This window comes from Heptranchias perlo, chromosome 30, assembly GCF_035084215.1.
Source record: "Heptranchias perlo isolate sHepPer1 chromosome 30, sHepPer1.hap1, whole genome shotgun sequence".
Taxonomy (NCBI): Eukaryota; Metazoa; Chordata; class Chondrichthyes; order Hexanchiformes; family Hexanchidae; genus Heptranchias; species Heptranchias perlo.
The window spans coordinates 18,608,812-18,624,849 of record NC_090354.1 but is presented as its reverse complement, the minus strand read 5'-3'; the positions used below and the strand labels follow the sequence as shown (position 1 = coordinate 18,624,849).

Genomic DNA, 16,038 nt, shown 5'->3' with positions numbered 1-16,038 from the left:
CCCCAATAATTGACAACAAAAAAACCTCAAATAATGAATAAATCAAAAATTCTTCAACCAAATTCAAACCCACTATCCATACACCCCAATGCTACTGTCTGTATTATCTGTCATACAGTTTCATCTTGATTTTGTGCATAAATATGAAGCAGGCTCTCCATTTATTTATAATAATGCTTGTAAACTATAATTATTCACCAATTGTGCCAAAAGTCCACTTGCAAATGTGATAACGTTGAAACAGTGGCCAGCCAATGTGATATGGTCAGAATACTGCAAGATGCTGGAAATCTGATACAATATCAGAAAATGCTGGAGACTCTCAGCAGGTCAGGCAGCATCCAACACGAATCAGTTGGCATTTCAGGTATAAATCCTTTACAGAATGGAGGAAAAGTTTATGCCTGAAATATCAACTGACTCGTGTTTTCCTGACGGATGCTGCCTGACCTGCTGAGCGTCTTCAGTGTTTTCTATCAATGTGATATGATTTTGGGTACCCCCAAGCAGTATTATGGTTTTACCTAGCTTGGGAGCATTTCAAAGGTAGTTCTTGGAAAATACAAGGAGCAACCGCCCCAGCTGTTGATGCCAGGCAATAAAGTGGAAGTGTTTAAAATTATGAAAGGATGGAGCAGGGTAGATAAAAGCAGACTGTTTCCAGTGGTTGAAAGGTCGAGAATGAGGGGGTCATAGGTACAAAATTTGGAAGAGATTTAGAAAAGAGGGCAAAAGAAACATATTTACACAGAGTGGCAAGGTTGTGGAATTCATTTCCTGGATTAGTGGTTAAGACAGAAACTATGCCAACATTCAAGATTAGATTGGATAAGTGGATGAAACAAAAGGGGATAAAGGGATATGGGAACCAGGCGGATAAATGTGATTAGGTCTATTTTCTCAAGTAGAGTTGAATGCCGACACAGACTGGTTGGGCAAATGGCCTGTTTCTGTGTTGAAACTACTATGTATTTCTACAGATATCAGTAACTAGGTGTCCTGGTGGAATGTAACTTTAGCTTGGATATGATCCATAGGACTATGCTGTAGCATAAGGGCAGTTTGATTTGTTTTCCTACTAACAGCAGAAGGCCAATGCAGGTTAAGTTTATGGCACACAGGTAAACGAGTCTACATCTTGGTTCAGAAAACCTAAGCATGCAAAGGAAGAGCTTCCTTCATCCTACGTGCAGATGCAGGACCAAGCTGTGAGAAAGAATTGTGGCAAAAAAGGGAAACTGTTGCAGTCTATCACTCAATAACCTGGAAGAAGCAGTCAGCCTGATGCTTTGGCAAAGTCCCTTATAAGTATATTAAGTAGTGGGTGATAAATAAGCCTGGTATGCAGATTTATAGTTGGATGTCTAGCATGAAGGGCATAAGCTGCCTGCTAAAGGGTGTGGGCAGATGTCCATTGTGTAACTGAGGAGGAAACTCAGACTTGGGGTGGCAGAATCAGTACTTTCAATTGGGTTGAAAAGAATCAAGCAGATGCTGGTGAAACTCAGCATCTCCAACTTTGGAAGCACCATTTGATGGGCATAGCATGTAAACTTGTAGTGGTCAGTTGTCTAATGACCATCTAGTGTCAACGAATTGTCAACTTTGCTCAGTTGATAGCACGCTCACCAATGAGTCAGGTGATTATTCTACAGATGAGCACATCTAGGCTGACATCACGATGCAGTTTGGGGGAATTGCTGTGTTGTCAAAGGTGTTATCTTTCAGATGAGATGTTAAATCAAGATTGGAAGGTAAGCAGAATTTCTTTAGGATCTAGGTGCCATCAAGATGAAATGTTTAATGATGGAAATTCCAAGCCAAGTCAATTCTTTACAGCAGACTGAATAGTCCAATATCTGTACCAGACAGAGGCACAGGACTTCAGGGCAATGTTAATCATTGAGTAGCCAACTTAGCTCATTAGTTAAACCTGTCAAAGTAGACCCATAACTCTGAGCTGGAAATCTTCCCATGGCTCCCGAATAGCTGACAAACCACTGCCCTAACAGATATGGTAATGGTGGCTGGACAAGCAACGAGAAGTTTACCAGTACTCTGTGCTGGTAAAGTACAGTTTTAGCTGGTTAAACTCCAGCAGTATTCCCGTGCACAAGTGGCTTCTAAGCCTTAGGCTTTGAAAATCTGCACCTAAGCTCTGTATTTTGGAAATGCGATGTATCCTTAACCTGAGTGGGTGGGGGAAAAAGGAGGGAAAGGTAGAAAAAGTGTGCACTTTGCATTGGGCGAACAGAAACTCTGCTCGTGTGGAGGTCATAGTACCTTGGTTTGAAGACTCAAACATGGAGTTCCTGCGCATGTCAGACATCTGGCTGACCAGAACAAAAATATAGCCTGACCTATGTTCTAGCATTATATCCATAAATTACTGGAAAATAAAATTGCTGCCAAAAACACAGTGATTTCATTTGTTTCCCTTCTGCTTGCTAGTTGCAGGTTTCTTATCTATTCAATTGTGATTTGCTTTAAGAATATTTGAGACAATTAGATGCAACAATGATGAAATTTTTTCAAATGCAAAATGTATAAGTGACCGATGTGCACAAGATTTTTCGGTTGATAGCTCAAAGTAATTGATGTCAATGCTAGGTATGTAACATTTTTCCCCTCTTTTTGTCACTCGAGGCCAACATCAACCACTTCCAAGTCAGGTATAGTATAGGCCAATTGTAGTGTGAAGCTCCTTTTCTTCTGCCCAAATATGTTTTTCTAACTTCTTGACCAATGTGAATTTTTCTATTATTCACAGCAACCACCCTGCCAGCATCTAAAAGGAAAACAAACAAATTAATTAGAGCTGGATGTGTGCAGTTTTGTACTGTGTGCTTAAGGCCAGTTGGATCTGGGCTGAATCAGCTCACTCATTTCATGCAGAGTGAAGGGATTTTCATCTATCAATCTGGCCTGGATTTGAACATAGAGATGAAAGGTCTACATTCTAACCTATTGTAGCAACAGTCTCTAACCCTGGAATTTTACTGACTAGGTACCTCACTACAACAATTTTTTTTTAAAAAACAGGTTGCCAGTATATCAGTCAAGGGACCAGTCATCAAAACCATTTGTTTCTGCTCTATCAATATTGATATCAAGACTCTCCACCCTCAAGAGCCTACCATACTACCTACTTGGAGAGGACATGACCAAAGGTGGCATACACACTCTTCTGCTGCAACCTCCTCTACAAAAGCACAGCCCTAACCTTTCCACTCTTCCTGCAGGGATCTACTATTCAGTACAACACTTCTGTATACCAATATGGGAGGCACTAGCCCATCTCCTCCCCAGTATTTCAAAAAGGTGCTGGTACAGTATTTGTTGACTGCTGCCAATTTTTTTTAATGTACTAAGACATAATTAGCCACATTTTTGTAACTTCGCCAGCATACAACAAAATCCTTAACACAAAGTCTAATGAAGAGTTGTTACTATGGGAGTGTTATATTACATTAGTTGTGAATAGAAAACAACACCTCACTACAATACAGTCTGAGGTAACCACTGCCCTTAAAGTTGCTGAAAGATCTGATTTCAATCTGTATTTCACAGGTATAGTGGTAAATTATACAAGCTAATCCAAGCAGCTTCCTGAGCCAAGAAATATGACCCACAAAGATATGAATGTCAAAAAATACAATGTTGAGTCACTGTCAGATTGAATGGTAATACGATGAGGTAGCAAACAGACACTCAGTACAGCACAGTCAAGTTGACTGGATTTCTCATCTGGAAGATGTTTTGCAGAAAAAACGATCATGGAATAGCTTCTGTTTGGGAAAGAAATTAGGAAAATGGGAGAGAAATTGAGGGGGGGGGGGGGGGGGGGGAGGAGGAGGAGGAGGGAGGAAATAAATGTAATCCTCCCCCAAAAAAATTTTCATTAAAAAAAGTGTCACACTACAAGAGCCAAAATCTCTGGTACAGACCCTTGCAGTGCTAAAATATTACATATTAATAGAACAATCAGGTGCATTTTCACCCCCTCCCATACCAGGGTGCTCGAGATTACCAGATTCCAGGCCTTTGGTTCCAGAATGACAGTGGCAATCTTCATAGGGTGCCAAGACTGGATCATCCAATTTTCACTTCTTCCGTGAGAGGCACCTGGTTTTTACTTGGCCCTTTCTATATTTAGGATCATGAAGTTAGTGCACAGTAGATGGGGATTTAATTTAAAATCCATCAACACTGTCAAATTTACCAATGTAATTCAACAAAACAAGTAGAGACAATTTGTTTTTAATGTGAAGACCTAATGTAATCAATGTTGGGCAAGTCCATGGAAATGCATGCAAACAAAATCATTGCTGTTTAAATTTGCATGATGTTTCATACAGAATTATAAAATAATTCTATAAAAGTGTTCAAATGTGCATATCCACAAGAGTTTAGATACCAGAAGCGTAAACGAAATGTTCTGATTAAAAAATAAAACAAAGCAACAGCTCTGGAGGGTGTCACATATAAAACTTGGTTTACAGGAGCACTGGGTGTGATGGTAACAGACAGGAATGGATGTGTATTAATATAAACATCTCAACAAAAAGCTATACTTGAAGGTGTATTTGTCCTCCTTTGCTGGTATGGCTAGTAACAAAACCTATGCCAACAACTCAACATCAAACTACCATGGGCTTTTAAGATTTAGTTGATCTGTTCAGATGGAGACCACAGATCATAAATTCCCCTTAAGAAGCTAACATTTTCTCACGTCTAATTGAACGGTTTAATGCAAGACAACTTATAGCGAAGACTAACCAAATACCACACATCGACCACGTTGCACAATTTCTAGGTCACACATTTTACACACGCCATATTCTCAGCCATCATTTACCACAGATCCTTTCAAAACACGGACACACATCTTGCACATTGTGAGCCATAACTAGGGAGCTCTCATGGTGGATGCTGGGAGCAGCAAGATTGAGAAATTGTGTAAGGGTAGCAACAGACCATCGAAAGAGTCCCATAGCTCAACGCATGTTCCAATGCAGCATTTGAATTTCTGCAGGCAAGGGACATAACTCCAGGTAATGACAATCCAGTGAAGAGAACTGGCTCAGTCCCAGCAGTTCCGTTCCAATCTTCTAGAAGGTAACAAACCAGCTTAATTTCACCTCATCTTTCCCCCTCCCCCTTTTTTCTTTCTTCCTGATTGTCACATAATATGCAAGATGTGCCTTCTTGTTTCTAAATAGGGTTGCCAACTCTGGTTGGACATATTCCTGGAGGTTTAAACACATGACATCCTGCCTCCGGCTACCCTACACAGTTAAACATTTTTTCTCCATTTCCAATATTTTTTATATCTAATAAATCAAACGTGTTCAAAGAAAGTGAAAAATTTTTTTTAATGCCCCAATGATTTTTCTATTACTTCTAAAAGGAACTGTGGTAAATGATGGATGCAAATATGTAATGTGTGAAACATTGTGACCTAGAAATTGCGCAGTACAGTGGAAGTATGATTTTTGGTTATTTGCTAGCGGTTGTTGGAGTTAAGCTGTTCAATTAGATTAGAGAAAATGTCAGATCATTGATCTATTATCTGTGAACAGCTCAACTAAATCTTAAAATCCCATAGTAGTTTGATTGTTATTGGGATGGGTCTTGCTATCAGCCATATCAGCAAAGGCAGACAATTCCATCTTCAGGTATAGATTTTGTCATCAATGAAGTGTTAGAGCAGGCCATCCTCATCCAATCCACCAAGCTGAATAGTCGGTCTTTGGACGATTGAGTTTAAAACCGAGCAGGAGGATTGTTTCTCCTGTTTGGAGCTCAGAGCGCACAAGTATTTTAACCTGAGCAGATATACAAACAAACTTTTTGACAAAAACAGCAAAGTCAAAGCAATAGGGAAACCAAAAAAAAAAAAAGTCAAGTTGCTCCACAGCTGACCATAGGTACATGCAACCCCACAATTCAGTTCAGTAGCTGTGCAGCAGAGTATAGGAAATGCCAATGCTTCTGTGCAGCAGAGGGAGGTATTGAATAACATATGGTGTAGCAGGGCCACACACTGCATCTGCTCAATTTAGGATTGTAAAATTCTTACAGGACAAGAAATCCAAAGTAAAGTGCAACCTGCATAAAAAAGGGAGTCTGATTCTTGCAGATAAGCTGGCTAAAAATTGTAGCCTTCTCACCCTTCCCAATCCAAAGACTGTTCAAACAAAGTGATGAGATGCGGTTGCTTGATCAAGCTGAAATCAGGGGTGAGACTATTTCTCTTCAGGAAATGCTTTGCATGGTTTTTTGTTCAGACGGACAGACAGACACAGACAAGCATCAACATACCTAGCAACTGGCCATAGCACAACATTGATGAAAACATCAGAAGTCATCTCCAGCCCATGCAGTCACAGTGTACAGCACAAGACAGGAAATACAGAAGGTCTCTCCCTCTCTCCAAGCCCATACATTGAGTCCTTTCACTTACACATATTGGGATAGACCTGCCACTGGAGAAAATAGTGCAAAAAGACATACAACAAAGCCTAGTGGGATCAGATAAAAACACATGGCTAACAGTAACTCCACTGTATGCCACAGACAAGGAGCAAAAACTGGGTTACTCCACTCCTGTAGATGTCCACAGGCATCAGTGTATGAAATGCAAGTGCTTGAAAGTTGATTTTGCTTAATGAAAAGCAAAACATTTTTTAAAAATTTGAACAGTTACACCATTGAGACCACAATCCCTTAGGAACAAAGCACAAAATATCTGCAGTGGAAATTGGCACTTTTATTTTTGTATTTTCTGAAACTGAACCTACTTCTTTAAAAAAAACACACAAAATCCACACGCTAAACACAGCTCATGTGGTCAATACATTTGTCCAAGCTTAATGTTCTGAAACATATGTACAATGTCAACCAAACCCCCAAAGTAGTGTCTATAAGACAAAATAATTCTACATCAAAAGGTACACTTCCCAGCCAATTCAAATCTTTAAATACAAAACTGGTGTTACATTAACCAATTTGGTCAGCAATTTACTTTACTCATAACATTCATGTGGTATTAGTCATCTGCAGTCATCATAACAGAGCTCATTCTGATCAACAAATACACTACAATAGAAAACACAATACAGTTAGAATTCTTCAGATATTCTAATTTTGTTTCTCAATATGGACACACATTTCAACAGTGTGTAACAAAAGGAAATGTGTCATGGTAGTGTTTTTTTTGAGGGCAGAGGAATGCTATGCTTGCAATGTCTTGCTTTATAAAGTCAGCCACCTTATCTTGTTTCACATAAGTTCACTATTTATTTACAAAGGGTCATGAACAGATTATTTTTGCTTTGACTTTAATTGCTTGATTCTCAAGTTCTAGAAACCACTGGGATTTTTATTTGGAAAGTACAATTTAAGCTATAATTGTATAAGCCACAGATGACTGCAAGGTTCTCCTTTTTCTAGGAGGCAACACAACAGGAAAAGAGTGACATTTGATCCAGATTTTAAAACATGGCTATTGCAAAAATTCAACAGTAAATTTAATCCAAGATTAAAGAGGAAGAAGAATATTGCTACATTGTTCCACAACAGGTGCAGTTATCCAAATCCTGGCAACTTCAAAAAGTTGAGGTCCATTTAATACTGTTACACCACTTGGTTTCTACCACCAGAAGGTGCTGGTTCACTTCATAAATGCAACAGTGTTTATTTATTTCTACCATGTTCCCCAAAAGACACATTTCTCCAAGTCCTGGCAGTTTCTCCAGCAGTGGATACCACAACACTGCAATTTAAACTCATATTTCCACTGATCCAGATATGCCATCTCATTTTACTACCAGTCTGCATCATTATAATAAAAGCAAAATACTGCAGATGTTGGAAATCTGAAATTGAATCAGGAAATGCTGGAAAAGCTCAGCAAGTGAGGCAGCATCTGTGGAGAAACAAGCAGAGTTGATGTTTCAGATCGAAGACCTTTCGTCAGAACTGGAGCTCTGACAAAAGGTCTTTGACCTGAAACGTTAACTGTTTCTCCACAGATGCTGCCTCACTTGCGAGCTTTTCCAGCATTTTCTGTTTTTATTACTGCATTATAAAGTGGTCTAGGATACAGAAATACAAAAATTGGTAGTATAACATGGGAGTCAGGTTGGCAATATGACTCCATATTTCAAAAGGTGATGAAGAGGTAAGTTCACCTTCACTGAGAAACTGTCACACTACTTCAACTGCAGTACAACTGAAGCAAAACTCTCTCTGAACTACAGAACAGTTAAAAAATTGTTAGAATGTTTAATGCTGTAGGGTCCACAAGCCCAGCTACTCTAACATTAAAATGTAACTGGCTGGTGAGCAAGGCTCTGCACATGCAAGTATGTATTTGCAGAGAGTTGGTTGTTGCTAGGCAGAATGTGACCTACTCCAGTAGTAATATTAACACCCACAAGCTATTTTCTGCAGCTTTATAAGGCATGTAAATCCTACCTCCCAACTATTCCAAAGAGTAAACTTTGAAATCTGTTCAAACCTTCAAATTTTTTTACAGATACATTACTTGCCGTACAATGCAGCATCAGGGCACAGAAGACTATAAAAGGATAATTAAATGAGACATGAGCAAGTGAAGACAGGACTATTATATCTTAAGAGTTGCACAAGATTTTACTTTGGACTGTGCTGAATTCAGAACCAAGCAAAGAGGCCAAGTTTCAACTGAAACCAAAACTAAATTAACACTCCAGAAGTTTGATTCACTGCAAGGATCAAGTTAATAGAAACAATTGCCACAATTACATTTTACACACTGACAAGTGCAGCCCATGTCAATATTGTAAATTGACAGCCATTTCAATTCTACAAATAAAGTATTCTATAATCAATATCTGGACTGGGAAGGGGGATGGTAGAGGAAGGGGTAAACAACAAACATCAACTTCAATTAGCATGGTGTCTCACTGACCCTCCAAAGTACTACTTGACAATTGCACTGCACTGTATCGAGCCTCTTTCAAAGGTCATCATGAAGCATGGACTAATATGTTAGGACACTTACTGTCTACAGTTTCACTGTGTAGGTGATGGAATACCAACAAGATTGCATTGAAACTCAAAATGCACAAGCAAAGAACACACCATGACACAATTCTTTTGGACACTCCATTCTAAATTTGTTTCAGAAACCATAATTAACCACACAATCTTCAACTTGAGACAATAAGATATTAAGAGTCTAAATGCTGGTGCTTTTACTTTCACAGGCTCTGTATCAGAATATACCTGTAAATTAAACTGGAATGCAGAGGAACTAAGCAGTTTTTAAAAAATCTGTACACTTTGCTTTTAAGCTAGAGGTTTCAGATACATAGTTACATTTTTTAATACCCAAGTTAGACTCTAAATGAAGCTAGCCCTTTAAATGGGTACATCAATTGTTTAAATAAATACCAAACAAAAAAAAACTACATTTCTGTATATTTAAGCCCAGTCTTATATTAGAAGTAAAATTAAAAATACAGTTCAGTAGAAAAAGCATTTGAAACAGTGACAATGAGAAAAGTAAAGTCAGATTGTTGTTGGACATAACAGGTGCAAATAAACATTGTGCTCTTCACTTGTTCCCTCTTCCCCTCCAAAAAAAGCCAAAACTATTTTTTTTGGCAGTGCAACCAAATATACTGTTGAATTAAGCCATTATTTTAATCCTTGGTGCTAAATAGCAGCTCAGAATTTTTTTCTAAACATTTCTCCCCAATGTTTAAAATTCCTAAAGTACTGCGATTTTATTTCATTTCACTCTCACAAAATGAATACCAACTGAGTGCAGAATATTTCAGGACAAGCTTAAATCTTCTGAATGGCTTGTAGTTCTAAATGCAGCCATAAAAAAAATCCTACCCAAGATGTAGACAAAGTTCACAATATGTTACTGAAATTGGTTGGAGCAGTCAAACTTCAGAAATCTTGAATATAACATTTGGTCAGGAAATGTATCATGTTGTGTAATACACAATAGCAGAATGCAATATACACCATAGCACTTATGTGCTGTGTCAAGGAACTGAAGTGTATGCCAGTTAATTGCACGAGTTAGATCAGTATAACCTCAACAGCAATTCAGTGTATTTAGATTGGCTCCTAACTTGATTTTAAAAATTAGCCCAGTCACCTACCACATGTTTTATTTGACCTGGACAAATTAATTTAACCAATTCCTAATATTTGAGTTGTTAACCTGATAGATTTTTTTTAAATGAAGTTTTGATTTTAAAATACCCTCCTGCTCCTTTGTGGCACTATCAGAACATTTCAGGGGCAATTCATTCCCATCCAGTCTCAATTTTTAAAAAAGTGTGAAATGAGTAGTGATAATTCTGCTCAATATTGGATAAACAGGAATTTAATTTCCCCTGTGGCATCCCCATTAGTAGGCTTAAGTTGTATCATTATACTCCTTTTATCCTTGGAAAGATATGAGTAATAAGGTTTTGAAGCAGATCAAAACACCATTCACAGTTCAGTTTCTTAGCTGAGCTTATACAAGTGTTTGATTGGCAGGAAATGTACTTGCTGCTACGGGATACTTGCTAAATTCCAGTATTTTACCGTGCTCAATTGTTCAGCAGCACCCAATGGTTTATACTTGCACCAATCCTAATCAGTAACCCGGGATTTCTAATTAGACTCAATATTCTACCTTTAAATCAATAGCAGTTGCACAAGTCACTTCAGTGCTGTACACTGCTTTAAAATGCTAAACCTAATGCTTTTCATAAAGTAAAGAGCAAGAAAAGTTGTTTAAGGAAAAAGCTTCCAATGTGCATTTTTTTTAATATATAAACAATTTTATTTTCTAAATACTGTAGCAGTCTTACACACAAGGTACTATATGAGGTTAAAAGCTGACTGAAAAAGTACCCCAGCAAAAATATTAGACAGTGGCCAACATTGAGAATGGTCCTATGTCTTCACACTTTTTTTTCCCCTCAAGGTAAGCTTGTGCTTATTGTAGTTGCACTCGCAACATGTGGGCTCAAGCCAAGAAAGAATATGTACTGCTCTAGTTAACAGGTAAATAAAGGACTAGCAGACATTTCTGAATTGTTGTTACTGTAAACTCCAGCATATATATGACAATAATTTGTATTCACATAAGCTGATGTTTGGTGCTAGGGTAATGAATTATTTGTCTTCAGCACAAATATTTACAGGCAAGTCCTAATAATACTTGACCAATTTTTCCCTAAAGCAGATGCTTCATTTGTTGGTTTAGTATCAGTCTGTTTACATATGAAACTGTTAAACCTGCAGCCAAGATACAAATACATTTATGGCTAAGGCAGCCAGTATCTGTAGTATTTAACACCATAAACTGGTTAGGGGTAAAGTTCCAGTCAGCTATTTACCATTTGCAGATTTGCCAGTCTAAATCACTAATGAGCTCTGGAAAAAGGCACCTTCTTCAGCCTGAGCAAGTTTCCAAGGATCAAACTGTAGAGGTTGTTCCTTAGAAAGCTCAGCAAAGTCTGTGGTCCCTGAATCCTCCAATGGTTGCTGGAATGAGACCTGAGTTGTAGACTGGCAAGAGGTCAAAGTGCTTGATGATACCCCTGTGCTTGGAGAGGTCGATGAAGCAGATGCCGGTAAGTGCCTTAGTATTAAGTCAACAGTTGGTAAGAGAGGCTTAAGAATATGAACTGGGCAGAAGGCAGAGCCAGTGGGGTTGAAATTAACCTTGTTTTTATCTGGACACGAGTACAGCAGAGCCTGTCCAAAGGAAATAGCCCTGAAAAAGAACACACAGGAATGATTAATTCACAATCATATTTAATTGAACAGATTTGAAAGCATTTCAGCCCAGATAGAATTACTGTACATTCGGGTGAAATCTGATCATTTTGTCAATATAGTTTACATACTGAATTTATAAATCTAAATATTAGTTTAAGTGAAATTGTACCTAGGGTATTTATGTTACCAGTTTGCCTTAAGGTTTTTAGTATTACAATTGGATTCCTGCAGCAAAGCCAAAAAAAAACAAAATTCAGTTCAGCTTTTTTCCACCTCTCCCTCCACCCCCCCCCCGCCGTCCCCCGAAAAGGACAAGTCACAACTTGTAATGATTTTGTACAGCAACTGTTGAGTATTTTAGAAGGAACCATTCTACTCATAACCCTATGCCCTTTACAACAGAGAAAGACACAGCACATCCCTACGTAGGGTACAGAAATTTTTATTTTTTAAAAAATTCGTTCATGGGACGTGGGCGTCACTGACGAGGACGGCACTTATTGCCCATCCCCGATTGCCCTCGAGAAGGTGGTAGTGAGCCGCCGCAGTCCGTGTGGTGAAGGTTCTCCCACAGTGCTGTTAGGAAGGGAGTTCCAGGATTTTGACCCAGCGACGATGAAGGAACAGCGATATATTTCCAAGTCAGGATGGTGTGTGACTTGGAGGGGAACGTGCAGGTGGTGTTGTTCCCATGTGCCTGCTGCTCTTGTCCTTCTAGGTGGTAGAGGTCGCGGGTTTGGGAGGTGCTGTCAAAGAAGCCTTGGCGAGTTGCTGCAGTGCATCCTGTGGATTGTACACACTGCAGCCATTGAGTGCTGGTGGTGAAGGGAGTGAATGTTTAGGGTGGTGGATGGGATGCCAATCAAGCGGGCTGCTTTGTCCTGGATGGTGTCGAGCTTCTTGAATGTTGTTGGAGCTGCACTCATCCAGGCAAGTGGAGAGTAATCCATCACACTCCTGACTTATGCCTTGTAGATGGTGGAAAGGCTTTGGGGAGTCAGGAGGCAAGTCACTCGCCGCAGAATACCCAGCCTCTGACCTGCTCTTGTAGCCACAGTATTTATGTGGCTGGTCCAGTTAAGTTTCTGGTCAATGGTGACCCCCATGATATTGATGGTGGGGGATTCAGCAATGGTAATGCCATTGAATGTCAAGGGGAGGTGGTTAGATTCTCTCTTGTTGGAGATGGTCATTGCCTGGCGCGAATGTTACTTGCCACTTATGAGCCCAAGCCTGGATACTGTCCAGGTCTTGCTGCATGCGGGCTTGGACTGCTTCAATTCCATTCGCAACCCCTCAGATAACGAACACTGCAATCATCAGCGAACATCCCCATTTCTGACCTTATGATGGAGGGAAGGTCATTGATGAAGCAGCTGAAGATGGTTGGGCCTTGGACACTGCCTTTCAGAACTCCTGCAGCAATGCCCTGGGGCTGAGATGATTGGCCTCCAACAACCACTACCATCTTCCTTTGCGCTAGGTATGACCCCAGCCAGTGGAAAGTTTTCCCCCGATTCCCACTGATTTCAATTTTACTAGGGCTCCTTAGTGCCACACTCAGTCAAATGCTGCCTTGATGTCAAGGACAGTCACTCTCACCTCACCTCTGGAATTCAGCTCTTTTGTCCATGTTTGGACCAAGGCTGTAATGAGGTCTGGAGCCGAGTGGTCCTGGCGGAACCCAAACTAAGCATCGGTGAGCAGGTTATTGGTGAGTAAGTGCCGCTTGATAGCGCTGTCGACGACACCTTCCATCACTTTGCTGATGATTGAGAGTAGACTGATGGGGCGGTAATTGGCCGGATTGGATTTGTCCTGCTTTTTGTGGACAGGACATACCTGGGCAATTTTCCACATTGTCAGGTAGATGCCAGTGTTGTAGCTGTACTGGAACAGTTTGGCTAGAGGTGCGGCTAGTTCTGGAGCACAAGTCTTCAGCACTACAACCGGGATGTTGTCAGTGCACTCAGCCGTTTCTTCATATCACGTGGCGCATTTCATCAATTCGTAGGAACAATTAACACAAACAGGATGTCTGCCATCAGTGGTGCCTAAAGACATGCATGTGGGAAGGAGATCCAAAGTACTATCACTTAAATCCTCTCCTAAAAGCAAAGTAACTAGTGGGAGCACGTACCGTCACAAGGTCATTAACCTATCTTGGCCTGCCTCCATACTTCGGAACACAGGAACAGGAGTAGGCCATTCAGCCCCTCGTGCCTGCTCCGCCATTTGATAAGATCATGGCTGATCTGTGATCTAGCTCCATATACCTGCCTTTGGCCCATATCCATTAATACCTTTGGTTGGCAAACAGCTATCTCTCGGATTTAAATTTAGTAATTGAGCTAGTATCAATTGCCGTTTGCGGAAGAGAGTTCCAAACTTCACCACCCTTTGTGTAGAAATGTTTTCTAATCTCACTCCTGAAAAGGTCTGGCTCTAATTTTTAGACTGTGCCCCCTACTCCTAGAATCCCCAACCAGCAGAAATAGTTTCTCTCTATCCACCCTATCCGTTCCCCTTAATATCTTATAAACTTCGATCAGATCACCCCTTAACCTTTGAAACTCCAGAGAATACATCCCCAATTTGTGTAATCTTTCCTCGTAACTTAACCCTTGAAGTCCAGGTGTCATTCTAGTAAACCTACGCTGCACTCCCTCCAAGGCCAATATGTCCTTCCGATGGTACGGTGCCCAGAACTGCTCACAGTACTCCAGGTGTGGTCTAACCAGAGTTTTGTATAGCTGCAACATAACTTCTGCCCCCTTGTACTCCAGTCCGAGATATAAAGGCCAGCATTCCATTAGCCTTACTTCAGAGTCTCTTGAAAATAATGCAAAAGGCTTTACTTGATCTGATTACTTCAGAGCGTTACTTTTCAGCCAGACAGATGACTCAAAAATTTTGATCCAAACTTTAAAAAAAAAATGAATTTGGAAGTACTCAACTGTGCATATCACTTTCCCAGATTTTGAACACTATGCAGCATGTTCAAAGGGCAAAGTATAACACGGAATGGTCTGCATAACACTTGTAGATCTAAATCTTACTAATCCAACAGCCTTTCAATTCTAGCACCGTTAAAAGATGCATTGGTCACAGTGATCGTTCTGCTACAATGTACAACTTGTTACAGTAAGCTAGTTAGTTTGGAATTCAATCAGCCTACTGTTCCATGATCTGCACATTTCTAATATTTTGCACATTGGATTTATTTACTTGTTTCTATTCTTGTGGAATATTAATTGCCGATTATAATCTGCAGACTGATGTTGGTTATATAATATTTGATATTCAATATGGTTGAATTGTTTCTTTGTGCAGCAGCAGAATTTTAAAAGAGGGATCATATGAGACAGAACCTGACACTAGTAAGGACCAGCTAGCATTTGAGGCACAGGGTATTGAACAGAAGCCTTCAGCTCTTCACCTTTGCCCATATTTCATTCTCTTGCCAACTTCATTTAACTAACACAATGAAGCTCCTTCCTAATTTTACAATGAAAATTAGGCAAATACTATAGAGAGGTAGGACAATTCACAACATCTTTATGCCCTGAAATAGATGAAGTTAGTTTCAGAATTTGAATGGCTGGAATAGCCCCACTTGTCAATATTGCCTGCACCAGGATTGGGCTGTACTTAGAAGTTTGTTTTTTTTAAAAAAATTCATTCATGGGATGTGGGCATCGCTGGCAAGGCCAGCATTTATTGCCCAACCTTAATCGCCCTGAGAAGGTGGTGGTGAGCCGCCTTCTTGAACCGCTGCAGCCTGTGTGGTAGGTAGGGAGTTCCAGGATTTTGACCCAGCGATGATGAAGAAACGGCGATATATTTCCAAGTCGGGATGGTGTGTGATTTGGAGGGGAATGTTGTTGTTCCCATGTGCCTGCTGCCCTCGTCCTTCTAGGTGGTAGAGGTTGTGGGTTTGGGAGGTGCTGTCGAAGAAGCAGCCTTGGCGAGTTGCTGCAGTGCATCCTATGGATGGTACATACTGCAGCCACGGTGGTAAAGGGAGTGAATGTTTAGGGTGGTGGATGGGGTGCCAATCAAGCGGGCTGCTTTGTCCTGGATGGTGTCGAGCTTCTTGAGTGTTGTTGGAGCTGCACTCATCCAGGCAAGTGGAGAGTATTCCATCACACTCCTGACCTGTGCTCTGTAGATGGTGGAAAGGTTTTGGGGAGTCACTCGCTGCAGAATACCCAGCCTCTGACCTGCTCTTGTAGCCACAATATTTATGTGGCT

General features: G+C 40.3%; 1 protein-coding gene across 2 annotated transcripts in view; it reads right to left on the bottom strand.

Annotated features, from left to right (window-relative positions):
* Positions 1 to 2,586: 2,586 nt before the first annotated feature.
* Positions 2,587 to 16,038, bottom strand: part of LOC137299962 (glucocorticoid-induced transcript 1 protein-like) — a 60,698-nt gene continuing 47,246 nt past the window's right edge. The window contains exons 8-9 of one of the 2 annotated variants that reach the window (XM_067968999.1): positions 11,728 to 11,779; positions 2,587 to 2,788 (exon numbers count right to left, since the gene is read on the bottom strand). In XM_067968999.1, the coding sequence (XP_067825100.1) occupies positions 2,765 to 2,788; positions 11,728 to 11,779 (76 nt within the window). In that variant the 3' untranslated portion in view covers positions 2,587 to 2,764. Of the gene's footprint in view, positions 2,789 to 6,757; positions 11,780 to 16,038 lie in introns of those variants that run through there. The other variant, XM_067968998.1, reaches the window with a different exon arrangement.